Below are 27,515 nucleotides of genomic sequence, written 5' to 3' on the forward strand. Positions count from 1 at the left end.
TGAGTATCCTGACCCCCACCTCCTCCTGCAGCACAGCCCACTCAGCGTGAGGGGATGGCCCACGGGGCCAGAGCTTGATGGGAATCAGCAGTGACACCACTGTGCACAGCAGTGGGGATGCTGCAGCTGGTGTGGGAGCTGCACATCCCCAGACTGGTCCAGCTGTGCCCCAGGCTGGCTGAGCCCCTTGCCAGGCACTGGGCACAAACCCTTGACTGCCCAAGGAGATGCCCTACACTTGCTGTGCATGGGCTGGGTGCTTTGGGCAGGATCCAGCCCCAGCTCGTGGTCTGGCACTGCTCTGGGCCTGGCTGCTGGTGGTGGCCCAGACTGAAAAACCCAGCTCAGCAATTCCTTCCAGTCATGCCTCCTTGTGTCATCTCTGAGGGCAAAGTGGGGAGGTGGGAGAGCCCATCCCTGCACAGACCCCTCCAGTCCTGTGACTGGCAGCCACCCTGATATGGCCTGAGGAGGAGTAAGGTCAGCCAGTGGCTTTGGTCCAACCCTGTCCCCTGTGAGTGTCCAGCAAGGGCAAGGGAAAAGCCCACCGCATCTTTCCTGCACTGTGATGCCTACCAGGTTTGCACAGTGGCTTCTCGCAGTGAACCCTTTGTGCACAGACACGTTACCTTACCATGGATGCGCTTCACTCCTGAACAGGATGAAGAACTAAAGCTGGTTACAGGAAACCCCTGTCTCCCAGGGGCATGGACGAGCTTGAAGAAGGGTGTCCATAAGAGGATCAGAGCTGGGATTTTCCCCCAGCCCCACTGGTATAATGGGGCCCAACCTCAGCTGAAGCCCTCTGCACCTGGAGAGACTTCTCCCACTGCCCCAGGACTGTGGTCCAAGCATGTAGAGATGTGGTGACCAAGGCTGTGATGACACCCCCACCTGCTGTCACAGCTTAGGAGCCTTCTCCTGCCCTGGCATAACCTGCAAGGGTTAAGAGCCATGGAGGTGGTGAGGAAAAAAGGTTCTTCTGATTCGCTTAATGAACGTTAATTAAGAAGACAGAAGATAGCAGATTCCTTCAGGGTAGAGATGAAAGGCCTGTTAATTAAATCTAGAGAGAAAGCCAGGGCCGACTGATCCTCCTCCTGATCAGAGCTGACAAGGCAGGCACTGGGGGGGAGCGAGGTGTGCCAGAGCCCACCGCCTGTCTCCCACAGCGTGGCTCAAAGCCGGCAACACCGCCAGCTTTCAACAGGGTGCCTAGGCATGGGGCTGGGTGTCACCACCTGCTTACCTGCCTCCACTGCTCATGAGGTTGAGGGTGCCCCCATCCTGTGGGGCTGGAGTGGTACCCAGTGCTTTACCCCTGACTCCAGCTGCACGGTGGGCTGGTACAGTGAGATGGGCACACGCTTGGTTTCTAGTGAAACCTTCCCTAGAAGGGGTGAGCTGCCCCTGCTGTAGTGCTGGGTAAGACAAGCCTTCCCTCAGCCAGCTCCATCCTGAGGAAGAGGAGAAGGAGGTCTGGTCACCCAGCTTGGCAGTTTGCCCCAGTCCTACTGCCAAAGCCCACAGGAGCTGGGCATGGGTTAAGCGGGAGCAGGTCAGAAAGGCACCAGGTACCACTTTGTGCCAGTGCATCTCCATGCCAGGAGGGGCAAGTCTCCGGAGCCAGCTGCATCCCACCAGGACAGACCCCTCCGTCCTGCTCCCTGGGTTTTGGCACACATGCAAGCCCTCCCAGAGCTTGCAACTCCTGCCACCAGTGATTTGCCAAAAGGGGCTTTTCTGCCTGTAGCCAAGACCCTGGGAGGCTGTTGCATGCCAACAGGATTCTACAAGCAGCCTGCTGCCTCTGCACCCACGTTCCCCACCAGCTTTTAGCCCAGGCTTATTTTTAAAAGCAGAGCAGCTGAGCATCCCAAATTACCCCCTTGAAACCGCAGCAGCCCTACCATCCTGCCCTGCCTGGCCCCTCTGAGGCAGTGGCTGTCCCTGCTCCCACCCCATCCCTCACCCCAGGGCTGGAGCAGGGATTAGAGGCAGGTTCAGCCACACAATGCCAGGAGCATTTCAGTCAGCACAGCCACAGCGCTCTGACGCTCTCCCGGCACGCAGAGGCGTGTGAGAAGCAGACATCTCCAGCACTGAGGGTGATGCGGTGCTCCTCACCTGAGGGAGCAGCCCCTTGGGTGAAGGGGAGCAGCCCAGGAGTTGGCAGCTCCCACTTCAGTTCTGCTCACCACAGGGTGAAGACCCCGTCGAGTGGGAAATGGCACGTGCGGTGTAAATAACGCCTGGAGCATCTCTTCTGTGTGCTGGCTTATTTTGTAAACCTGAACTTTGCAAAATGTCATGAAACAGAGAAATGGGAGGCCTGGGATGAGTAAATCTCTATTAGAAATTCCCCAGGACAGCAGCAGTCATGTTCTCGCTCAGTGATGGCACATTACAGCCCAACCCCGGCTCAGGGAATTGGGTCACGCGTGGCACTGATTGCAGAAAGTATTTAATTAACACTGCTGTAAATACGGCAGTAGCTATGCCAGCCAGACCACGACGGGGCAGGATGCTGCTCAGCTGAGTGAAGTTTTGCCAAGGCAGACAGGAGATGAGGGAGGGCAGAGAAAATCCAGCAGATTTTGCTCCCTGCCTTGCCCTAGCCCATGAGGGCCTTAGTGGGGGGCAAGATGAGGATGGGAACAGGGACATTCCCCCGTGTGAAAACATCCACTGAGCAAGAAGGCTTCACCATCAGCACCTGGACAAGCAGAAAAATCCCATAACTGGGAAACAAGCTCTCTGAGGCCAAGATACTCCCAAAGCAATTGCCAGGACAGCCATCACCATCCTCTTCCCTGACCAACAAATAGCCCGGAAATCACCTTTTCAGAACTAACCATCCCCAAATTTTCTCAGTACCTGGCAGACAGTGAAAATAGGGACATCCCAGCTTTGCTCATGCATGACCACCACCAGCTCATCATCTCAAAGATGAGCTGAAGTACACCAGATGTGACCCAGCCCAAGGACAGGGTGGCAGCCAGGCTATCACTGTCACCAGGACACATACCTCACCCATCCCATCAGGGCTGAGGACATCAAGTGCCACAATAGGAGGAAGAGCCAGGTCAGCGTAGGACCAGCCAGTTCCAAGCACAGCCAAAAAAGCCCTTTCCCCACCTGAGCTCATCAAGTAGCTTAATGATACCCACTAAAAAGCTGCAGAGTCCCTAATTGCTCATCAAATTACGGCTGCCCACAAGCGAGGCCAACCAGTACAAACCTCCTTGAAGCCTTTCTAACTAACAAGCAGGAGCTTAGGCTCTCCCAGCCCAAAAGCAGCATCTCAGACAAAGCCAACAGCCTTCCTGCCAGCCCACAGCCTCCCTTGATAAACCCCTTTAATGGGCTTGTTAGCATCACCTGAGGCCACCTCCATGGCTAAGGAGGCACATCTGTCTGTCTGTCCTCCCCTGCCTCCCTGCTGTGGGTGGGGAGAAGGTGCTTTTGCCAGTGCATCTGTCCATCTGTCCCCACTGTGGCAGGAGCCATGGGATGTGCCTAGCATGCTGCCCCTAACCCTGTGCTGGGTCCCTGGACATGTCCCCTGGGTACCCCATCCACAAGGTCACCTGAGCATCCCCTTCACCAAGAGGGTGGGTGACAGCTGAGCAGCAGCAGATGCCACCAGATGGTCGCTGCAACCAGAGACCTGGCTAAACCAATAACTGGGAGGGTGCTGGAGCCCCCTCATCTGCTAAGTGACCCCCTGTAGTGGTCCCACAGGGAGACAGGAGCGAGCTCAGCATGGTGGCATTGAACTCCTGCCCACAAAGCCCCCAGGACCTTTGTAACACTTGGGCACCTGCATTGTCACTGCCACCGTGGCTCGGTGGTTGCAGTCACTCCCTGGGCTCTCCCCTGAGAGGTGCTGACCACTCGCAACTCATCACAGTGATGGTTTCTTAGGGGGCTTTGGAAAAGCGGGCTCAGAAAGCACTTAACTGTTTAAGTCACCCTGAGAGCCTCTCACGAGCGCTTTCTGAGCCCACTTTTTTTTTCAAAGCCCCACCGAGAGCCCATCCCTGTGATGAGTTGTGAGCATTCAGCCCCTCTGCCGGGTGCTGGCTCTCCACAGCAACAGCCTCCCCCCGCCCTCCTCTCCCTCCCATCAATAAGAGATGGTCCAATATACTCTGTGACAAATAAGACGTTGTTGTGATACCTTTGACTTTAAAGCAGGAGAAATACCCACGCACACCCACCCAATGTGATCTACCATGTCACTATATTCCCAAGCGTGTCACCCCGGATCGGGGCTGGGGCTCTGATTTAATATCCTCATGGAAACCGCTGCCCTCATCCAATTACCACGGGGATTTTGGTGCAGTCAGCAGCTGAGCCGCCAGCAGCCCCCGGCACGGGAGAGAGCCCCACAGGGGACTGGACCCACACTGGTCTGCCCAGCCACCCCCAGAAGTGCTGGCGGGGGTGTCCTAAGTTAATTTGCCACCCTCAGATAGGGGCTGTGCCAAGGACTGGGTTAGACTGGGAAGCACTGGTGGGAACTGGGAGAGCAGCAAAGGCAAAGCATCGCTCCAGGCGGCGGCAGAGAGCTCTGTGGGTAGCATCCCCGGAGATTTCCACTTACAGCAAGACTAAAATCCCTCTGTTTCATACTCAAATGCCTGCTGCTCCGAATCCCCCTCCAGCCACGGAGCCTGGATGCTCGCTGGTAATCCTGCATCATTTATTTTCATTGGCTGACAGAAAGAAGTGCTGTCAGAAAACCAATGTTAGCTATGCTGGCTGGCATATAAAATGTTGCCTTAATTGTATTTTATTTGGCAACAAGAAAATAGAAGCAGAAAAAACCCTCCAGATATTGCCCCCCTCCCCCCCTTTTAAAATTTCAGGGTTTTAATTTTATGACTATATTTATAATAAAGCCCAACAAAGCACATTGAAGTAAGAGAAATGATATATCCTTTTCAGTGGCACATGATCTTTGGATATACTTCCCAGCCTATAAATATTAAGACAATTTAAAAAAAAAAAGGAAAAGACTGGGGGTTTTTTGTTCATGTCAACTGTGATTTTTCAACAAACAAAACCACTGTTTTTTCCAGCCCTTGTTTCCAGCCTTCTGATCTTTAAAAGTGAAAACAGGGAAGTATCATACATCCAAACCAAAATAACAAGCATCACAGAAGAGCTCCACTCCCTCCAGCCCAGGCCCGGGTACCACACCGTGTCCTGCTGGGATTTTACACTTTCAAGGACATTTTCCATTGCAGGGAAGTTAGAAGAGCAACTTCAGCATCTTCATCTGCTTCCCAAAAACCGCTATAATTGATTTAGTATTGAAATTGGAGGAAGAGGCTGGCTTGTGCTCTGCCTCTCCTGACACCAACGGCTGGCCACCGTTTGGGGTTTCCCTGACCTTTTCCCAGCATCTCCACAAGTCAGGAGGATGAAACCTTCCAAACTACCATGACGTTTAGAAACCACATCTCTGCCATCAACACATAAACCTGAGGATTTCTCTGTACCACCTGGAATAAAAAAATCTCGAGTCTTGCCTAACCAGCCTGGCTCAGCTCAGCCACCCAGCCGAGCATCACGAGCATCCTTCAGGTACCACTGCAGATGCATTTGCTGCACAAAGCCACTGCTCACGCCCAGCGTGGCAGCGCTGCCTTCGAAGCGCAGGGTGCTGCGTGTGGCACGGGGGGGGGGGGGCTCCAGGGAAGGGGTTAACGGGTGGGCAGAGGCAGCACTGGGGGGTTGCTAGGAGACTTGGGGCTTTAGGATGCTGGATGTGATGCTCAGCCAACCGAGGAGTCCTCTGAGGAGTAAATCTGCTAATTTGGGCTTCATTGATTGCTGGGGGTTAGGGGTGGATGTGGGTACAGCTGAGCAGGGCTGACCCTCCTCCTCCAGCCCCGGACCGATGTTTTCCCGTCCTGCTCCTGCAGTTTCAATTAAACCGATGAATTAATCTCTCGCAATAAACTCGGCTGCTATTGCTGTTTGTGTTGGGAATTGTAATCATTTTTCTGGCAAACGTAACAATTAAACAAAGAGGTCTTGGTAGCTCAGCAGGGAAAGCTGGGGCTCCCCCAGACTGCCGGCTGGGATCGGGGTTCCCCCCCCCCCCAGTTAGCTTTTACCAGCCAAAAGCCTTTTGCGGGGGGGCTGCTGGTAGCGAGGGAGCTGGGGGAGGCACCGCTGCCTCCCGCTCACCTGCATATGCTCCTCCAGATGGCCTGGGCTGCTACTTTTCATGTGGGAAAAGGTTTTAAATTAAAACCTTGCCTGTGTTTTCTGGAGGTTTTTTGGCTATTTCCCCCCCCCCCCTCCCCTCCCTTTCCAGAGCTCCGGCCCATTTGCCATCATTAAGTATAGATGGAGTGGCAGTGCAGCGGAGGGGGGCTGTGTGGCACAGCAGGGGGCTGCAAGCATAGAGCAGGGCTCGGTGGGGGTCTCTGGCCAGGGCTCTGCCCCACAGAGGCAGCTGTGCACCCCACAAGGAGCCCCTTTCAGGCCCAGGTCAGCACTGACTCTCTGCAGCCCTCCTCTCTGTCGAGCCCCCCACGGACCCCCTCTGCCAGCCCCTCTCATCAGCTCCAATGCCCCCTGTACCACCGTCCCCTGCACCACTGGAGGGGCAGGAGGGCTCCCTTGGATGCCTGGCACTCTGGATATCCATCCCAGCAGGATCAGACCTGGCTCTGCTCCATACCAGAGTCGTCTCCCACCTGGCAGCTGCTCACTCTGTCCCCCCTCACCAAGTGTTTAGCCCCCGGCTTTGCAGGGATGGGGTGGGGGGGACACAACCTTCCCGCTCATCTCCAAGCCCAGCAGAGGAGCAAGACCCACACAGGGGCAGGATCCTGCCCCTCCAGGGACTCCAGGATGCCAACTTTTCACAGAAACAGTGGATTACAGCGCATCAGCTCCAATCAATAGTCTGCCGCGGCAGAAAGCAAAGAGAAAACAGGAACAAAAAGAGGTTTCGCAGTAGCGGAGGATGTGGGGGTTTTGTTGTGTTTGGAAGGGAGGGGGGGGAAAGCCTGAGAAAGGGCTGGGCAGGGGGGGCGGGGGGACACAGCGGGGCTCCCCACTCACTAGGGCACCGCTGCGGGGTGGGACCCTCCAAAACACGCATGGTGCCAGGGAGAGCCCATGGGCATGGATGGGCGCAGGGTGGGCATGGGGTGCTCCAGCTCCATCCAGCACAGCGGGTTTGACTCCTTCTTCCCCAGGTTCAGGCATCCACAGCAAAACGCTCCTGGCTCCAGCCACCCGAGTGGGGTGAAGGGTGAAGAAGGGAGTTTGGCAGAGAGAAGAGAGGTGGAGAGATGCTCAGCTCCTCGTCTGGTCCTGCTGAGACCCTCTCAAAGGGTGACCAGGCTTGGAGATGCTCTGGACGAAAGGAGGACATTAAAAACGTTTTTTTTGGAAACCCAAAGATTTTGCACAGGGATGAGCAGAAGAGACTCCCCGGGAGCTGCTGCCACCAACCCACTTTTGGCTGCAGCCCAAGACCTCTTTGCAGGTAGTTTGTCTCATTGTCTGAGCTATCGATTCCTCCCGGGGAAAAAAGGGGCCCTGGCACAGCGAGCAGTGTCACTAAATGAGGGACAGAGCGCTCTGCCCTTGCAAGAGAGGCTCTTTCCCTGGCAGCCGAAATGGCCTTTCCCCACCGGACCAGGGTGATGGGGAGCCTGCACAGGGGCTGGAGGCACCCAGTGATGCTCCTGTCCCATGCAGGGCCCCCCCGGCAGCCAGACTCACAGCAGGGAGAGCACCCAGCGGGGAGATGGCAGGTTTTGTCACCCCAGGGTGGGCAGCCTGGCAGAGGACCATCCGGGCATCACAGCGCTCTCCCCGTGGCTGCTTGGGATGAGGCTCACGCACCTCCTCTGCATTCTGCGCTCTCGCCGGCGCAGGGGCGAAGAGCTTTGAAGGAGCTGCCCTTTCATTATTAATATGATGATGATGTCTGACACTGTGTGCGCAGAGACGGCTCTCTGCCTCCGGTGGCACCATGCCAAGAAAAGCGCATGCTGTTCCTTGGGGAAGGGTCGGTCCCCCCATCAGCCTTTCCCCGATCCCCATCCCCACTCCACGGCTCAAAAAGTAAATAATGGAGTGGTTCTGGCCTGCACAGCCCCTTGCTGGATTGGACCCATGGGACACCAGTCCTCTCACCAGGTCTGACCCCGTGATATCCTGGGGATGCCAACCAAGCGCTGGCTGAGCACAATGAGGGGGAAAAGGTGCCACCAAGCCTTGTCTGGCGGTGTCCCACTCTGGAGGGACCTGAGCCCAGCCCCTGCCTGTCACCACCACTGCAACTCTGCTCACTGTCTTGGACCACAAAATAGAAGATAGTGTCTGAAATTTTTTTAAAAAGATTCATTTTAGTGCACAGGTCTGATCCCATGTTTCTTCAGTCATTTTCTGCCCCCAGGCCAAGCTGGGACCCCCAGGCAGCGTGGGCAGAGCCGGCTCAGGCAGGGAAAACGCTGCCAGGAGCCGCAGCTCCCAGCAGGGCCCACAGCCGTAGCAGCCTGCCAGCATCCTCACATCAGACCTCGCATCAAACCTCGTGCCCGTTTTTGCCCTCGGGCCGCATGAATCATCCCCTCCCTCTGCCTATCGATCTGGGATGGGCTGCTGGCAGAAACCCCCTCCCCACCCACTGCCAGCCTCCAGGGGGGCCTGTGCCCAGCCCTGCCTGGCCACCGTGTGTGCCCACCTCCTCAAGTGCATGGCTGCACCCTGAGCACCCCATCGCACAGCCCACGCGGCTGGATCTGGGGCTGTGGGGCCACCAGGCGTGGCAGGGCTGGAGCTATGTGGCTTGGCTGGCCTGGGATGCCTCTTCCCGGGTCCCCAGCACCACAACTACAGCCAGACCCCATGACGGGTGACACGGCTCGGTGTGAGTCAGTGCTGAGCCAGGCCAGTGTCCCCTCTGGCCCCTGGCCTGCCTCAGCAGCGAGCACAGGCAGGGCTCACCCTGAGCATCCATCGTGCAGAGCCCCAGCAGCATGGCCCCCTCGGTGACACAGGACCCCCAGTCCCGCTCACTGCTGCAGCCCGGGGAGCTGCGCACCAACCTGGCAACCGGGACCAGCACCAGGACCCACCAAGCCGGACCCTGCACCCGGGTCAGGGTGCAGCGGGGGCACCGCACGCACGGCGGGGGCTGCGAGGGGCCAGCCCCCTTGCACAACCCCACTGGCTGGCTCCCACGCATCCCGTCCCGCACCAGCCTCCACCATTCAGCTGCGGGTTATGTCAAGGTATGTTGGATTGCAAATTAAACGTCAGCTCGCTGCACGGGCCTGACTCCATCTGCAGAAAATGAGTTGCTGGACTTGGAGAGTGTCCAGTTGTGCAGCTCGGCATGCCTAACACCCAGGGCTGACAAGCCACTGAATCACTCCTCCCCATGCTGCCAGGCCACATGAAGCCAAGATACATTTCTTTTTAATGATAAGTTTTTATTGTTTGGAATTCAGCTAAAACAGCCTCCAGGGCACCCACGGCCTCCTGCTTCCAGAACGGCCGTGCGGCATGGGGGATGAGCCCGGCCAGAGCAGGCACACCAAACACCCCACCAGTGAAACCAGCTGGATGGTCTCAGCTCTAAAGGGAAGTCCTTGAAAACTGTTTGCGGGGAAGGAGCTGGGCTGCTGCCATGAGCAGTGCCCGGTAAATCCACACAACATCGCTGCAGCCAAAGGCAGGATTTGCACCTGGCTGGGAGACAACATACACACACGGGTGCCCGGCTGCTGGAGCCAGGGCTGTGCTTCCCTCCCCACCCCAGAGAGCCCTTTGGCTGTTTGCTGGCCTGGCACGCACCCAGCTCTTCCCAAAATGGGGTGTGTGTCCTGGAGGGAAGCTGCTTGGACCCCCGGCCCCCAGCACACACAACCTGCCGCAGGGAGGCAGCCCCCACCCCAGTGAACCACATGGGAGCTGCTGGGGGGTCCCAAATGAGGCTGAGCTGCGGGAACAGAGACCCAGGCGGCTTCAGAGCAACCCCCAGCTATGATGTGCTGCCTGCCCAGGGGGACAGCCCCACGCTGCAGGAGTGTGAGTGTGCAGGGGGGCTGCAGGCCCCCCCCCCCCCAGGAGGTTTCCCAGGGGCTTTTCAGCATTGAGACAGAACCCAGCCCCCCCCCAGCTGGATTAACACAGGGCTGAGCCACCACTGCTTTCACGATGCTCCTCTGAACCTCTTAGCAGCGCTCCTGTCCACAGGTCAGACAAGCAGCCAATACAAGATTTAAGGGGCAGTGCTGCGAAGGCACGGTAAAGAAAACCACATCCACAGCCGGGGGGGGGGGGGGGCGGGATGGGGGGTGGTCAGGCTGGGGAGGGACCACTGCACAGGAGCTGGTGGCACACAGGGCCAGCACCATTGCTTTGGGCTGGCAACGCCAAGCTTTGGGCAAGTGATGCTCCAGCAGGCATCCATGTGAGCCCATGTGCTGGGGGTCCCAGCCGCTGCCTCCCCCCCAGCCAGCACCTGCTTTCCACCAAAGCAGGCATGGCCGGGGCAGGCCGGGCAGTGCGGGCAGTGCAGGGTTTTGCTAAGAGGCCCCTAGCACTTTGGCTACCCTTGGGCACAAAGGTTTTGGGGGGGCAATTCCCCCCCTCTCTCTGCCCAGCACCCTGCCCATCCCTGCCCACTGGTGGGACCCCATCAGCATGGGGTGCTGAACTGGGGACCATGGCTTTGGAAAGGGGGTGAGTGGGTCCCCGGGGTACCCCCTGCCCTTACCTGACCCTGGCCCCCTGTGACACCCCTGGCACCACTGGCACCAACCCCTGCCTTACCTGCTGCCACTCGTCCAGCTGTGCTGCCACATCTGGGCAACTGCGGAGACCCAGGACAGGGTGACAGGGTGGGGGGCTTGGATCCAGGATGGCTCCAGAGCTATGGGGGGCGGGGGGGGGTGGGGGTGGTGGCACACAGGGCAGTGCTGGGGGGCCGGGGGGATCCAGGGCAGTGCTGGGGGGCGGGGGGGATGCAGGGCAGTGCTGAGGGTCGCGGGGCTGTGCTGGGGAGCCGGGGCGAGTCGCCGGGGCATCACCGGGCGCTATCCCCGCGGCGGGGCCGGGGGAGCCCCGGGGGGAGCGGGGCGGGTGGGGAGGGAAGATCCACCCCCGTGTCCGTGCCCGTGTCCTCCCTCCCTCCCTCCCTCCCTCCCTCTCCTCCTCCTCCTCCTCCTCCTCCTCCCTCTCCTCCTCCTCCTCCTCCGCCGCCGCCGCCGCCGCCCGTCCTCCCGCCGCGGCCAGCCGGGCAGCGCGGGCGGGCCGGGGGCTGCGCTGCCACCGAGGGGTCCTGAGGGGGGGTCTGGGCACTTGGGCTGGAAGTTGGTGACACGATGGGGAACGAGCGCTGGAAAACCATGGGAGGAGCCTCGCAACTTGAGGACGGGCAGCAGGAGAAATCGCAGGTACCGGGCGGGGGGCTGCGGGGCAGGGGCCGGCCCGGGGGTCCCACAGACACCGCCACCACCACCCCCGGTCCCTCAGCGAGTTTTTTATCCCCGTGCACCTCGGCTGGGTGGGCTGGTCCCCGGACACCCCCGTGCCGACATCCCCGGACTGCCTCCCCCCGCCCCGATTTATGGACTGTATTTATTCGCAGCCGGTGTCCGCCCCCCCCCCCCCTCCCGAATTAGGGAGTTAATTTCTTTGCAGCCGGAGCCCCCGGCCCGCAGCGGCGGGCAGCCCCCGGCCCGGCAGCAGGCGATGCTCGGGGCTGCCCCCGGCCCTGGACAACCGCTGGAAATAACCCCTGGAAAGGGCTGGGGCACCTCGGCTCCCTGCTGCGGCCAGCGCCGTCCCGCGTGCTTCAGGGACCCCCGGCTGCCCGCCCCCCCCGGACCCCTCCCCCGGGTGCGTTTGGGGGGATGCCGGCGGTGCGGGGTGCGGCGGAGGGGGCAGAGCTGCGGCGGGGGCGGGGGAGCCTGTTCGCACAGCGCCGGGGACCGCTCCGGGGGGCGCGTACGGCCCCCCCAGCACGGCACGGCACGGCACGGCACGGCACGGCACGGCAGCGCGGGCAGGGCAGTGAGGGCAGCGCGGGCAGGGCACGGCAGGGCAGTGTGGGCAGGGCTGCATGGCCGGGGCAGGCAGGGCAGTGCGGGCAGGCAGGGCAGTGCGGGCAGGGCTGCATGGCCGGGGCAGGGCAGGGCAGTGCGGGCAGGGCAGGGCAGGGCAGCACGGTGCAGGCAGGGCAGCACGGTGCAGGCAGGGCAGTGCGGGCAGGGCTGCATGGCCGGAGCAGGCAGGGCAGTGCAGGACGGTGCGGGCAGGCATGGCCGGTGCAGGCAGGGCAGCACGGTGCAGGCAGGGCAGTGCGGGCAGGGCTGCATGGCCGGAGCAGGCAGGGCAGGGCAGGACGGTGCGGGCAGGCATGGCCGGGGCAGGCAGGGCAGTGCGGGCAGTGCAGGACGGTGCGGGCAGGTATGGCAGCCGCCCTGCCCGCCCTCTGGACGGGAAGGGAAGGGGTGCGGAGCGTGGGCAGGCGCGCCTGGGGAGAGCTGGGGCAAGGCGGGTCCTGCTGGAGCCTGTGAGCCCAGGGAAGGAGCCCAGAGCCGGCGGTACCTGCCCTTGCTCCGCGCCCCGGTGCTGGGCGCGGGGGGGGAACAGCAGCCGTGAGACACACTCGCCCCCGGGTCTGCCACCTGCCCCCCCACCTCCCACCCCGGCCGTGCAGGAGAGCACTGCTGCCTGCCCCCCTTCTGCACAGCCCTCCCCCGCCCGAGCAGCCCACCCGCGCCGAGCGGCTCCCTCGCCTCGCTGGAGAGGGGCTGCCCACCCCCAGGGCCACGGGAGACCCTCCGGGTGAGAAACCTCGCTCTCCCCGCAGCCCCCCCCCCCGGCGGCAGGCCCCCGAGCAGGACTCCGAGCGGTGCCGTTCGGCTGGAGCTCCCGGCTGTGGCCCCCCGGCCCCGGGGGGCGCTGGGCAGGATGGACCCAGCCCCACCACGGCCCCGAGCCGGTGGCTCATGCAGGGGGATGCGAAGGAGGCACCGAGTGTGCTGTGCAGCCGGTGCTGGGCTTCCCCCCAGTAAGCTCCAGTGGGACCCATCCCAGCCCGCCTGCGTGTCACCCACGGAGCCGGCTCCGGTTCCCCCGCTCGCCCTCCCCATTCCTCTCCTCGCTCCTCTCCTCGCCCTTCTCCCTCTTCCCCCTCCTCCCTCCCTCCGCAAAGCGCACCGTGCCTAGGAGCAGGAGCAGGCAGGCTTTGGATGACGGAGGAGAGCAGGTAACAGGAGCGGGATTCGGTTCCTCTGCCTCCATCCACGGCGTTGGGCTCTAGGAGGGCGCGGGTAGCAGCAGGGGGGCAGCTGGGGTACAGCCCCTGCCCCAGCCTGAGCAGGGCTGGGGGCTGCAGCCCTGCACAGAGCCGAGCGGCAGCAGAGTGGGCAGGGAGGGTGGCGAGGCTCGGGGGCAGCGGAGCAGCGCAGGGCAAGCAGCTGGGATGCCAAACGTGCTGCCGGAGCCGCTCTGGAGTGAGCAGTGGGCTGGGGAATGGGGGCCTGGCCCTTGCTGCCCTGGGGCTCCTTCGGAGCTGGGTGGACTGTGGCAGTGAGGTGCGAGCACCTGGGCTAAAGTTTGCCCCAGCAGCTGAGCCTGGGCAATGCAAACCAGTGCCCACCTGCCTCAGAAGCAGAGCCGGGGTCCTGGTTTGTGCCTGGCTGAGGGCACAGCTCAGGCGGAGAGCGCCAGGGCTGCCCACCATCGCTGCCTCCCACCCCGCAGCGCAGCAGGCAAGCTGGCAAAGGGCAGCGGTTTTGCCAGGAGCAAAGGGCTCCTCCTCATCAAAGAGTATCTCCCATGGCAGAGCTCAGCCTCTTGCCACCACCGCCCGTCCACGCTCCCCAGGGGCCAGCCCACTGCCAAGCTCTGCGCCAGCTGCCCCAGGGACAAGGCAGCCCGTGTCCTTCCCTCCTTGCAGGCTGCATGTGGTGGAGCTGCTGTCTCCCATCCCCAGCACAGCCGCTTGCCTGTCTGCCTGGCTGGGGAGGCTGGGGGATGCTTGGGAGAGGTGATGGGTGATGGGACTGCGGGAACCTACAGCCCCAGGGTGCAGGGCAGCCTGCAGGGTGCTGATGCGGTGTGGCTGGGACACCAAGGACTTGGCCCCCATGGGTGGCCAAGCACAGAGCTCCTGGCTGAGCCAGCACAGGGCATGGAGAGCCTGGCTCAGCTTTGTACCAGGGGAACCACAGTGCCTTGGTTCCTGCCTTGGGCTCTCTACCAAGCTCCAGCCCCAGCTCCTGAGCAGGTTTGCAAGTGAAGCTCTGCTCATCCCGAGCACCTCCTAGTCTCGCAGCTTCTGCTTTCCTTAGGAAGGAATGATTTGGAGACATTGGGATCTCTAGCCCAATGGATGTTCCCAGGGGACATCAGTAACCGGGGCAGGGGGATGTCCTGCAGCTGCCTGAAAGTCTTGTTGAGAAGATCCAGGAACCAGAGGCCGTGCAACGTGCAGCAGAAACCCCTGGGGTCATGAGGGCTGTGGCCGTGGTGGGGCTGGAGCGTGCAGGAGAGGGGGCTCAGGGCCCTGTGCCGGGAGCTGGGCACGCAGCTGCGGTGCTGAGGTGCTGCGGAGGTTTAGGGGGACCCACACCCCAGTCTGGAGCATTACTGGTGGCGCTAGCTGAGCATTTCCCTCCTCTCCCCAGTGCAGGTTGCCAGGTAACACAACCTGCCAGCATCACACTGTGGGACTCACCAAGCTGCCACTGGCGTGGGTCTGTCGGTCACTTGCAAAGGGGGTTGGCCCCTGGTTCCTGCCCCAGTTCCCAGTGGGAGGGCAGTGATGCTGGGGCTCCAAGGCTGGAAAACAGCTGGATACAGCTGCTGGCCAGAGCTGCAGGATTTTGGTGTGTTAAAGCCCGGTTGGGATTTGTGTGGCTGTGGGAAAGGGAGTGTGGGCCGTGCACGGCTCTGCTCCTGAGACCCTTAATGCTCAGACGGGTCTCTCGGCCATCATTAGCCCATCTGTGTGTCCTGGCAAGCACATTTCGAATTGGGGACATCAGTGTGGTGGGGAGCAGCAGCATGCAGGGTGGGGGGGTGCAGAGCTGTAGAGCTGGAGGTGCTGTGATAGCCAAGATAGCCACAGGGACATGGTCACTGCTCACCCCACAGATCCCAAACCACCTGACGTTGCCCTCCAGTCAGCAGCCATCCCTCCTGTCACTTCTGTGCTTGAAGGGTGCTGAGGGGCTGGGTCGAGCCCTGGTCCCAGGTATTCACTTGAGGGTATCAGGGCTGGGCATCTCTCACCTCCGTCTGCCACCATCCTGCTGCTCCTGGGTGCCCCTCATGCCCCAAGCCAGGGCTCCATGTCTACAAACCCAGGGCAAACTCCTTGACCCTCTGCCTGCCAAAACTCCACTTATTGCCTTTGACATCTCCTTTTAATGCACGCCAAGGGGCTGAGCCTGGGGCTGCTGCTTTACAGAGGTCCCTGCAGGGTGGCTTTCCATTCAGCCCAGAGCTGTCTGCATCTCCAGCTTCACTCCCTGGGCTGGGGGCGGGGGGGAACCCAGAGCATCCCCTGAGGCTGGTGGGGCATCACGGCCACCCAGACCCTGGCTGGCCAGCCCCACCGCAGCCGGGGTCACCTTAATGCAAACGGTTGCAGGAGTGGGAATGAAGCGAAGGGTGGCTTGAAGGAAGGTGTCACTCCAGATAGATGTGCACAGGAGGGGACAGGGCCTGGGAAATCTTTGCAGATGCAGCAATTTTCCCCACGTTTCTGGGGAAAGTAGTCTTTGTCTCTCCGGATCTGCAGTTTTCTGGCAGCCCTGCAATTCCTTATGACAGCCATGGCTGGGGTCAGGGGAAAATCACAGCCTCTGTCCTGCAGGTGTAATGAGAAGGGGAGGTGGCAGGGGGACCAGGGGGCTGATGTGACTGGGTGGCAGCTCACTCCCTCTGCGCTGGCGGCGTGGGCACTGCCCACTTTGCAAGGAGAAAAGGCCCCTGGTGTGCATGGGGCAGCTCCCACGTGCTGGGCCAATGGGCCCCTGCAGCAGCAGAGCTGCGAAGGGGCTCGGGGCGGGTCAGAGACCTTTCCCACAGCAGGTCCCCCTCGCTGGGAGGCTCTGGGACAGGTCCCAGGGCTCTGGAAGCAGCTCTGCTCCCCTCCGGCAGGCAGCGAGCATGCAAGGGTATGCATGCCTTGCCGCAGCTGGGAGATGCCCCATGCAGAGAGGGTCCCTGTGATTCTCAGGGTGACCTGGCCCCAGCATGAACCCACAGCCTCCCCTTGCTGCTGGGCACAGCCCCTGCCTTCCCTCGCCTCCTTGCTTTCCCTGCAGTCCCTGCTCTGGAGGACACAGGTGGCGTTTTCCCTTTTTCTCCCCCTCTCTGTGCCCAGGGCAGCAGGGAGCCCCGCACGCACCTCCCAGGGAGCTGGGGTTGCTCCAGCTGAGTATCGCCACCTTAAATAAAACATGCCAGTGGGAGCCGGTGGCTGCCGTGCATTCACCTTCTTTATTATTTCATACCTCTGGCTCCCAGGTGGGTTTAGCCGCTTTGCTTGATGAGCACTCGCCCGTGACCTGTGCATCCTTGGCAGAACCGCAGGGCTCCCTGGGGTCCCCGTGTTCCCTCCTCTACCACCCCCCCCATTTCCAACGTCACCTCCCTCGTTGCTGGACCCCCCAAACACCCCTGTGAACGCACCTCTTGGATGAAAGCAAGCAGGATGGGTCTGCCTGGGTGGGTCCCGATGGTGTCCGTCTCTCTGTCCACAGAGGATGAGCTGCGGGTATATCCTGTGCACCGTCCTGCTCTCGGTGGCCGTCCTCCTGGCAGTGACAGTCACGGGGGCCATCCTCTTCATGAACCACTACCACACGCCCGTCACCGAGTCACCCCCTGTCATCAGCACCAACCCTGAGGAAGCCAATGCACTGGTCACCATCGAGAAAGCCGACAGCTCCCGCATCAACATCTTCATTGACCCCAACTGCCCTGATGCGGCGGGCACCTTCGGGCGCCTGGAGGGGCTGCAGACCTCCCTGCTGCGCGCCGTCACTGACCACGATGCTGAGGTGAAAGCCACCAAGAGCCAGCAGAAAGCCCTGCTGGTCACGGTGGCGGACGAGGTGGCCAAGCTGCTGACACATGCTGTGCAGCTGCGTGCCGACTGCGATGGCCTCAAGAAGGGGCACAGTGCCATGGGGCAGGAGCTCAGCGCCCTGCAGGGAGAGCAGGGCAGGCTCATCCAGGTGAGCCAGGGCTGGCAGTGCTGCGCGGTGCTCCTCGGGGACAGACCCCCTGTCCCGATGCCCCTGGCGGGATGGCTGCTTGCAGGGGAGACTTCCAGCAGAAGGAGCTGAGGTTTAAGGCGAGTGCTTGGGAACTGCGAGTTAGGAAGCACAGCTCCAGCTCCAGCTCATCAGCTGCCTGCGTCTCACTGCCAAACCACCCCGGTGCCAGCAAGCTGGGTGTGCAGCCTCCCACGTTGCGGGTCTCCCGGCTCTAGGTCCAGTTTGGGGGTTCTGAGCGGAGCTGAGCACAGCACAGGATCATCCCAAGAGCGGTTCATGCAGCAGTCAGCCCCTGCCCCTTATTTATGTCCCCAAAATTTCCCAGCTAAAGAGCTGTGTTGAAATGCTTACCTGGGTATGCCAGGGGTCTGCCGGGTATCATAGCAAGACCCAGGGTGCGGCTGGATGCTCAGCTCGGTGCCTGTCACTCCTGGTGGTCATCTCCCTCTGGCCGGAGCTGCTCCATCCCCGCTGTTTCACTCCCCATCCTGCCGTTCTGCCATGGCCACCCCATGTCACTCGCCTGGCCTGGGTCACCTCAGGGGACGGCAGAGAGCTGGCGGCTGTCTCAGGACACAGCTATTCCTGCCGCCTACGCGATCCTGTCCCGTGCCCAGAGATGCCCTTTATCCCACAGGCTGGTGGCACCAACGCACACCAGTTTGGGGATTTCTCAGCCCTGCTGGCAATAGGCTCTATCTGGACCCTGACACCCAGCCAAAAAGCACCAGAGAAGCTATATGGGATCTGCTGTGGCTTTTATGTCCCCACCAGCCTGTACCCTGGCAGGGAGCATCGCTGCCTGCAGGCACTCAGGGAGCCGTGGGAGCGAGCAGAGCATCCTCATGGCAGGGTGGTCAAGGGGCTGGGGAGTGGAAAGGGTTTAACAACATTTAACCACAATTCCTTGTCTGCCCGTGTGTTGCCTGCCCACAGCTACTCTCGGAGAGCCAGACCAACATGGCTCGGCTGGTGAGCTCCGTCAGTGACATCCTTGACATGCTGCAAAAGGAGCGTGGCAGTGCCCGGCCCCGGCTCAAGGCTGACCTGCAGCGAGCACCAGCCAGGGGAGCGCGGCCCCGGGGCTGCTCCAATGGTGAGGTGGCATCCCCATCGGTCCCCGGGGAGAGGGATGCGCTTGGGGCTGCTCCTGGCAGGCAGAGGGGAGGGAGACAACCACCTGAGATGGGGAAAACCAGGCTGGAGAAGGGGTTTTATACAGCAGTAGGGCTGGCAAGGAGGTGGGGGAAATAAAGCAGGAGGGAGATGGAAAGCTGTGTCCTAGGAGGGGTGTTTCTCACCGCGCAGCCCCCAGCTGCCCATTAACTAGCCTGCAAAGCCATCACAAAAGCCACCTCATGCCCCTGCACACCCCCACGTTCCCCAGGAAGACATAGCTGGGGTGAAAGCGAAGCAAGAAGCAACCATTTGCCTTCATTTGGGTGCAGGGGGCTCACAACAAAGAGTCACATTCATCACAATTTGCTTAAGATGAAGCTGAGTAAGTTTGTCCCAGGGCTGGGAGCGTGTGCCCGCACAGCCTGCAGCTACCTCTGGGCCTCGGCTCCCTCCTCCCCAACTGGGTCCCAGACAGCCCTTGCCGTCACATGGGGACATGGGGTCAGTCCCAGCTGGCTGCTGGGGTCAGGGGGTGCCGTGGTGGCTGTGTCCCCCCGGGCACTGCTCACCCTGAGCATCAGAGGAGAAACAAGGGAAAGAGCAAGGCAGCACCGAGCCGCCAACTAGAGCTGGCAGCAAGGTTAAGAGCCTGAAAGAAATGGCAAGACATTAAATTAGATCATTAATTAACCAGCTTTCCCCTCATCCCACCCCATCCCAACGCCACGCTGCAGGCTCCCGGCCCCGAGACTGCTTTGACATCTATGCGAGTGGACAGCAAGAGGATGGGATTTACTCCATCTTCCCCACGCACTACCCCTCCGGCTTCCAGGTCTACTGCGACATGACGACTGATGGGGGCGGCTGGACGGTGAGCTGCCACCGTGCTGGGGGCCACTGGGTGATGCCACCGCCAGCCACGGGCTGTCCCTGCATCGGGATGCTGGGGGTGGGAGATGTCGCTCTCAGCACTTGGATGTGTCATCGGGGTGGGGACAGCTAACAGGGTCTGGCTGTGCACAGGGTGCCTGGTCCCACGGGCAAGCAGGCTTCGGGCTTGTCCGTGTCACCTCGGCAGAGCCACCTGGTGCCACTGGCTGGAGGCTTGGGGAGCTTGGCTGGGGCTGGCGGGTGGTGTCAGGCAGGGAGCTGGATGCCATGACCGGCGCTCGCTCTTCTCGGCAGCCTGCTGGGGCATGGCGTAGCTGCAGTTGTGCCATGGGGCGAATGGCTGTGCTTTGCCCCATCCTCGTGGTCCTGGGGAGCTCAGGACAGACCTCAAACCCAGCACATTTTGCCTTGCCTAACGCAGGGGTGCCTCTGGTGCCACGCTGATTCACTCGCTCCCCAGCTGCCCTGTAATCACAGTAACGGGGGCAGGGAGCGGGGGGGATGCTCTGGTAGCCCCAAGCCTGGAGACCCCCTTGCCCTACCCAGGAGGGCATCGCCCCAGGTGCTGGCAGGGCAGCAAAGGGGTCCCAGGGAAGGGGCGGTGGGCTCATGGGGAGGGGTGGGCAGGCAGCCTCTCCCCTGAGGACATGGTGGGTGAGCCAAGCCAGCCAGCACCCCTCCAGCTGGGCGTTCTAGGAAACAAATCCCCCACGATCTGATTCCCCTAAGCAGCTTTATGCAGTGCCAGGAGGGAGCTTAGCCCCCCTGCCCTTGGGGGGCCGACGAGCCTTTGACCTCGGTCTGCCAGGAGCCCACCCCAGGCAGGAGCAACCTGTCATGCACAGGCTGGTACCAGCAGCTCTAGGGGGGAAACTGAGGCACAGCACAGCCCTGGGGATGCCAGCTCCCAGGGGGCTCACAGAGGGAAAAGGAGGGGACCCCACCGGCTCCCCAGGGTGGGGAGGGTCCTTGCAAACCCTGTGCACAGTCTGCTGAGCCCAAGCACTGCCTGAAGAGCAGCCCAAGGTGATTAGCGAGATACTCAGAGGCTTATTTAAAGCTGCTGCAGCTCGGAGGGCTCTGGCTGGGCTGGGGAGGGGGTGAAGCAAATGATTTTACACCCAGCAGCACCGTGGGAGCTGGCAGAAGGGCCAGCCTGGCACTGCCGGCAGCATCGCAGCCAGGTAGCACCACCGCTTTGCCCTGCCTTGACCAGGGCTGAAGACCCCAACCCGGTGCCGAATCCTGGCGTTCCCGAGACAGGCGCATCCAGAGTGGGGCCGAGGGTGCTCACCCCAGGCTCCCATTTCTGAGGGCTGCTCTGCAGCAGAGGCTCCCAGACATTCCTCTGGTCCCTTAGGGTGCAGGGGGTATCTCAGCCGTCCCCCATGGGGCTGGAGATGTGGGGGTGTCCTTGGGGCACTGGATCACCCAGGCTCCAGGAAAGCCGTGGCACAGCTGAGCACCATGGTGCAGAGCCTGGGAAATTTCCTTCCCCTCCTCCTCCTCCAAAGCGATTACTCCTGACATTTGGGCTTATTTGCATGTGGGTGGGTGGGTGGAAGCAATGGCAGCAGCTGAATCAATTTTGACTCAGAAACTTGGGAGTTGCTGAGCTAAGCTTTAGCCTGCATGGACGGCTTAGAGACCACATGGAGCGGGGTAGGGGGAAGAGCCATCACTGGGGAGAAACCTGGCCAGGGTCACTCACTGGATGCTGCTCAGCACCTCCCCGTCCCCACAGCGTGATCTGCAGTGTCACCCTGTCCCCTTGCCAGAGGCAGGGTCCCCGGTGGTTACCCATCCCCTTTGTCGGGAAGGCTGAGCGAGGCACAGCCCTTGCCGGACCAACACCTCCCTGCGAGCCTGGGCAGCAGGAGCCCCCGCGCAGCTCTGGGGCTGTTTGCTGCCTGGTTTGCTTAGTAGGAAAGCAGAAATCTGTCAGGGAGGGCAGCCAGCATCAGTGTCCGTGCAGGGCAGGATGACATGAAGGCAAAGAGATGTGGGAGGGAAGAGCCAGGGAGCCACCAGCACAACCCCCCAGTCCGTTTTGTCCCCCCTTCAGTCCTGCCTACCAGCAGCAGGGCCACATTTGCAGCCAGCTGGGGCATGGGTCCAGGTCCGTGCCCACCAGCACCCACGGGAGCATCCGTGTCCCGCACTCAGCACCGACTTTAATTGCAGCAACTCCCCCGGGCTGACCTAAGCTGCATGGCAGCTCCAGGCTGCAGCCAAGTAATTGCCCAGCCCGACCCCAGCTCCCCCCTTTGACACTCACCTCTGGCACTTTATTAAAGCAATAATGGGGTGACAGAGGGCAGAGGAGGCTTAGCATCCCGGGCAGCCTGAAAAGGTTGCTTCTTCACACACTTCTTGTCTTTGGAAGTTTTTGCAAATGCCCCACACTGCTCCCAGTGCCCCTGTGCCTCCATCACTGCCCGGCCGGGGCAAAGCCCCTGGGATCAGCATCTTGTCCCTGTAAGCAACAGTGCTGTGATGGCTCTGGCCGCCTCAGCATCATTGTCCATGTATGGCACGTATTGGGAAGTGGTGGGAAAGCTGAAGGATGCGGGAGAAAAGGTTGTGCCAGCAGGATGAGGGCTGTGGTAATGTTAAGTGACAGCTTCCAGCTTCACAGGCACCGGCTGTGCCAGGGATGCTCACGGGCACGGCTTCGCCCAGCCTGCTCATCACTTGCCAGAGGGGTCCTGGAGCGGGCTGGGGGATCTGAGCAGACACTGATGCATTTACACATGGGCTGGGGGCAGCCGAAGGCAGTGGGTGAGACGAGCCTGGGGAAATGGGTGCTGCTTCCAAAAGATGTGATTTATGTGTCGCCATGCAGGGCAATGAGACACTTGTGCTGGCAGGGACAGGCAGGAGCAGCCGTGTCCCCGGCACGGGCAGCGCTGCCAGCCGTGGTGGCCGCAGGCTGTCACACAGCGTCGGCACTTCCCGGACACTGGCTCCCACTATGCTCCCAGTTTGTCTTCTCCACGGCTGAACCTGCAGCCGGTCTCCCCGTCTCCCCGCTGTGACAGGGGCCAGAGGAACGCCGTGGGGCTGGGGCTGGGGTCTGCGCCGCAGCTGCCAAAAACCTGGCCAGGAGCTTGAGCACTGTGGTGGCAGAAGGGGATGGCCAGGCGCCTGCCCCGGCTGTGGCTGGCTTTTGAGCCTGCTCAGGATTTGGTGGGGGCTGCAGGGAGAGGGAGCACAACACACCTCGCACCAGTGCCATGGCAGGCACAGGCTGGCGCTCCCGCTTTTCTCTGGTTTTAACCCATTTTCCTGGGTTGGTGATTTGCAGGAGCCCAGCCTTGCCCTGCAAGCTCAGCGCGACTGGGGGAGGTAGAGAGCGGGGGAGATAAATATTTCAGCTTTGCCTTTAAAGAAGGGAAGGAAATCCTTTTTGCTTAAGAGGGGGTGATGCATATTTGATGAGGAGGAAAAGAGCAGCCAGGCAGGGCTGGGAGCGTGTGGCGAGCCTGCAGGTCACCGGTACACGCAGCATGCTGGTGCACGCAGCGTCCTGCACAGGGGTGGAGGAGGCTCCCACGTCCCTGTGCACAAGAGATGATGAGGATGGAGCAGGAGGCTCAGGAGGACACAGGACCTTCAGCACCCACTAGCCCTGCCAACCCGGTCTCAAGCCCCCTGGGGCTGAGCCTGGTAGGCAGCAGGGCACCGAGGGCCCCTGCGGTGCCCAGGGCGATTGCCAAGAGGTGCTGAGGCTCAGCCAGCGGCGATGTGCCCTACATGGCTCCCTGGGCACCACTCAGGCAATTGGCCTATTTACAGCCGGGGGTCAAAGCCGATTAAGAGGGGGCATCGGTGCCGCTTCAGCCGCCTTCCCCACGCAGCAGCACTGGAGCCAGTGCCGGCCGGGGAAAATCAGCTTTGGGCCCCCGTCCAGCCGTGCCATCCCCCTTTCCCAGCAAGCCTGAAGAAAGCCCCTTTAAACAGGCTTAACCACAGCTTCTCAAGTGCTCAATGCAGGGATAAAAATTAAGGCTCTAATTCTAGAAGGTAAGTACAGCAGGATCAGAGCTGTGCCATGCCGAGGAGTGTGCCGGAGCTTGCACCGGGCACCCATGGCTCCAGAAATGCCTGTCTGGTGAAGGGCAAACCAGCGTGAAGCTCACAGGCTGGGTCTGCTCCATGTGCCGGGATGAAACCCTGCGTTGGCAGGAGGGCAGGAGCGGCTCGGGGAAGGCAGCAAAGGAGCATCCCTGTGGGGGAGCAAACACGGCAGCTTCCCGGCTGGTGGGGGGCTTGGTGGCAGCTGGGTGGGATGCTGGGAGCAGGAACGGGCTTGGCGGCACAGCCCCCCCCCCCGAAGACGGGGTGCTCTGGCCCCTCGGCTGCCAGGGCATGGGATGGCTCTTCCTAAATCGCCAGGTGCCCTGGCCGCCCCCTCTGCAGCCACGGGAGTGTGGCACTTGGTGGGAATCGGGCAGGCTGGCTCAGCCAATTTTAATGCAATTAATCTAGGGCTGGAGGCTTAATTAAGTTCAAATGGTTAGACACGGAGCAGCATTTTCTGGATCACTGTCAATAAATCAAACCCGAAACTATGGATAAAAGGGGATGAAACACACAAGGCACAACATGTCGATAAGCAGACGGGAGAGAAAAAAGGAAAGGCTCCGAGGAGAAAAGCCTCACTGAGCCCCAGGGATCTGGCTGGGATTTGGGGGCTCTGCAGGAGCCAGGGCAGTCAGTGCCCCACAGTTAATTTCTCTGGGAGACTAACGAGGCTACCACAGGAACGATGCCCGATGATGGGGCGGCTGCCCAGGAGAGCGCGGAGACCCAGGAGGGGGAAATCAGCTGTTCAGTTTTACGCGGTACCGAGCGTCCTGCTCCTCGCGGGATGGCTCGGACTGACCTGGGCAGCACATGCTGCGGGGACAGATCTCAACTCCTGCCATCCATCCATCCGTCCGTCCATCCGTCCGTCTGTCCGTACCCCTGCTCACACAGGCAGCGGCAGAGCCCAGGCTGTTTCTAGCCAGGTGCCCACCCGTCCCGGGGGCACCGGCCACCTTCCCGCAGGGACACACCGCGGGTTTCCCAAGCTCTGCTCCTGCTTCCAGGCGGAGGGAGGATCCAGTGAAGAGTTCTGTCTGAACCGATTCACTCATCCCTGGGAGCCGGCGGATAATGATCCGGCATTTCCCTGGGGACCTGCTCGCCATCATCCCCCGGGTAATTACTGAGTTGAAAGGGTTTAATTTGTGCCCATGTCTAATAAGGTAGCGGTGGGGAGGGCTGGGCAGCATGGTGGGGAGCTGGGGGGCTGCTCGGGGTGCCCGGGCTCAGAGCAGCCCCATGACTGATGCCCCGCGTGTCTCCCCAGGTGTTTCAGCGGCGGGAGGACGGCTCTGTGAACTTCTTCCGTGGCTGGGAAGCTTACCGGGATGGCTTTGGGAAGCTGACGGGAGAGCACTGGTTAGGTGCGTGGGGCTGGCAGCGCTCACTCCTGGGCAGGCTGGCAAAGCCTGTCCACCCTCCCAGCCCCCCTGGGAGGTCCCAGGTTTCTGAAGGGACACCGAGACCCCCCTGGGCAGCACTCATGTCCTCTGTCCCCTGGGCAGGCGGGGAGGGGACCGGGTGGCTGCGCAGAGCCAGGGAAAGCGATGGGGCTGCTTGCCTAGCAAGGGCTGGAGGGTGGGAACCGCTCCCTGTCCCACCCGATGCCCCCTCCCCAGGGACCCCTGGCCACCCCAACCCCACCAGGGTCCCCACACTCACCTCCTCCCTCTGCCACAGGGTTGAAGCGGATCCATGTGCTGACAGTGCAGGGCAGCTACGAGCTCCGCATTGACCTGGAAGACTTTGACAACGGCACCGCCTTTGCCCACTACGGCAGCTTTGGCGTGGGGCTCTTCTCTGTTGACCCCGAGGAGGATGGGTACCCTGTCTCCGTCGCCGACTACTCGGGGACGGCAGGTAGGGTGGTGGGGCGCACTGGTCCCATGGGGCAGGGGGAACCCACAGCCACCAAACCCCCTCGCTAGGGTGTTAGCAGTCTCCTCTGGCACTGGTGCGGGTACCAGCTGCATCCCTGGAGCCAGAGGTGTCACCAGACATCCCTGGAGCCAGGGAGCTGGAGGCAGGAGAGGGGCTGCAGCTGGGCGTTTGCAGGGTGGGTGACCCGCAGTGCCCTGTACCTCACCAAAGGAGCCCCATGGGGGTGCCCAGGGGAGCCCCATGGGGCAGGAGCCAGCCCAAGGGCAGAGTGAGGGGCAGGAAGGGCCCATCACGGCTCCTCTCCCCCGGGGCAGGTGACTCCTTCCTGAAGCACAATGGGATGAAGTTCACCACCAAGGACCTGGACAACGACCACTCGGAGAACAACTGTGCAGCTTTCTACCACGGTGCCTGGTGGTACCGCAACTGCCACACCTCCAACCTCAACGGTCAGTACCTCAAGGGCCACCACAGCTCCTATGCCGACGGCATCGAGTGGTCTTCCTGGACCGGCTGGCAGTACTCCCTCAAGTTCACCGAGATGAAGATCCGGCCTGTCCGGGAGGAGAATTAGCTGGATGTCATGAGCTCCCCCACCCTGTGCCCAGCCCCCTGCCCTTCCCCACCACCCTGCAGCCCCATCCCCCCAGCTGCCATCCTCCCCAAGGGCTGGCCCATCTTCGAGGGGCCCCTGGGGAGCACCTGCCCTCGGTGAGGGTGGCTTTAGCTCCCGAGCACCCGTGGACATCACTGGACCTTTGCTTCCTACTGTCGTGGCTCCCCTGCAGCCAAAACAGGTCTCCCGGCCAGAGCATGACCCACGGCCGGTGCTCACGGCTGGGGCAGAGAGGGCAGTGGGATGCGGGGATTTGGGGAGCGGTGCCCAGTGGGGTCCAGCAGGGATGAGAAAGGGTTACCTGGAGGGAGAGAAGGGAGGGATGGATACAGCAGCCTGGGCAGGCTGGACACCTCTGCTTATCCCTGCTTTGGGCACCTGGCAGTGGCCTCATCAAGCTGGCAAGGGGCTGGGAGACACTGGCTGTGGCGAGCCCTGAGCTCCACAGAGCCCCCAGAACTGGGACAAGGCTGCTGCTCTGTGGTTCCAGCTCACCCCGTGGTGCCACTGGGGACAGGGAGGGCTCGGCTGGGCTGCAGCCCCTGCGGGTGCCTGAGTGTGCCAGTGATTCCTTCTCTGGTCTGCAAAACGCTCACCTCTCCCCCTGCAAGAGCAATGCAGCTGGAAAGGGACAACTACAAACTCCTTAGTCCCCGTTGTCCCTGGCCTGGCTCCTGGAGCCTCCCGGTGGGTCAGGTCACCCTACAGCAAGGCAGCGCGGTGCTGCAAGGATGCACACCCGGAACCGAGCATGGCACGGAGCTGTTTTGGCAGCGCTGGAGAGATGGGGAGCACAGCAAGGAGGAGAAGGAAAGGAAGGCTGGCTTCCCAGCATGGCTCTGCCTGCATTTTGCAGCTTCTCCCTCCCAACCAGACCCACTCAGATTCACATCAGACTTTTGCTATCCAAAAGCCCTGACCTTTTCTGAAACCCTTGGCTTTGGACAGCACAGCCGCCTGCCCCGCGCAAGCCCCCTCTGCTCGCTCCCAGCCGGAGGATCCGCATTCATTTTCACCCAGGATGAGCCGCGCTCTGGCTCGGCACCTGCAGATATTCAAAGCCTTTCATTTCTTCAAATCCCATTAAGGTTTTGCAAAAAGAAGCCCCAAGTGGGGCTTAGCATCTGCAGGGCTCTGATAACCAGGCGGCAGGCGACGCCTCGCACCGGCTGACCCAAGGAGGAGCTGCCATGGGGTGTGGGGCTGACTTCCCCCTCTGGCTCCCTGCAAGGACTCAAATGGGGGATTCTGCCCCCCCCTGCAAAAAAAAACCACAAAACCCCCTGAGTGGGCTGTGTAGGAACAGGCAGGGGAGGGGGACAGCTGGGACCCTGCCACCCTTTACATGATTTTCTGCCTGTGCTACAGCAGCAACGGGGAGCAGAGTCCCCATGCCGGGCCCTGGCCCCGAGAGAGTCAGCCGGACAGGCTGCCCCGGGGGGGAGCACCTGCCACCCCCGTTAAAGGAGGCTTAAGGGGCAGGGAGATCAAAGGCTCATTTTCCCAACTGTGGCAGGTTTGTTCTTCCCTGCGTGCTTCTTAAGTCTTTCCCACCTGGGATCCTGTGCTAGACAAGCCCTTTCGCCTGCCAGGCGGGTCCTGTCTGTCCTGCCAGGGGAGAGGGA

The 27,515-nt window shown here is 61.4% G+C and overlaps 1 protein-coding gene across 1 annotated transcript; it reads left to right on the forward strand.

Moving 5' to 3' along the window:
* The first annotated feature begins 11,263 nt into the window (after nucleotides 1–11,263).
* Nucleotides 11,264–25,868, forward strand: FIBCD1 (fibrinogen C domain containing 1). The gene is made up of 7 exons (XM_037401413.1): nucleotides 11,264–11,444; nucleotides 16,773–17,249; nucleotides 18,228–18,387; nucleotides 19,145–19,281; nucleotides 24,661–24,757; nucleotides 25,074–25,253; nucleotides 25,589–25,868. The coding sequence occupies exons 1-7, from the start codon at nucleotides 11,373–11,375 to the stop codon at nucleotides 25,846–25,848; spliced, it is 1,383 nt and encodes a 460-aa protein (XP_037257310.1). The 5' UTR covers nucleotides 11,264–11,372; the 3' UTR covers nucleotides 25,849–25,868.
* Nucleotides 25,869–27,515: the final 1,647 nt, after the last annotated feature.

This window comes from Falco rusticolus, chromosome 9 (genome assembly GCF_015220075.1).
Source record: "Falco rusticolus isolate bFalRus1 chromosome 9, bFalRus1.pri, whole genome shotgun sequence".
NCBI classification, from domain to species: domain Eukaryota; kingdom Metazoa; phylum Chordata; class Aves; order Falconiformes; family Falconidae; genus Falco; species Falco rusticolus.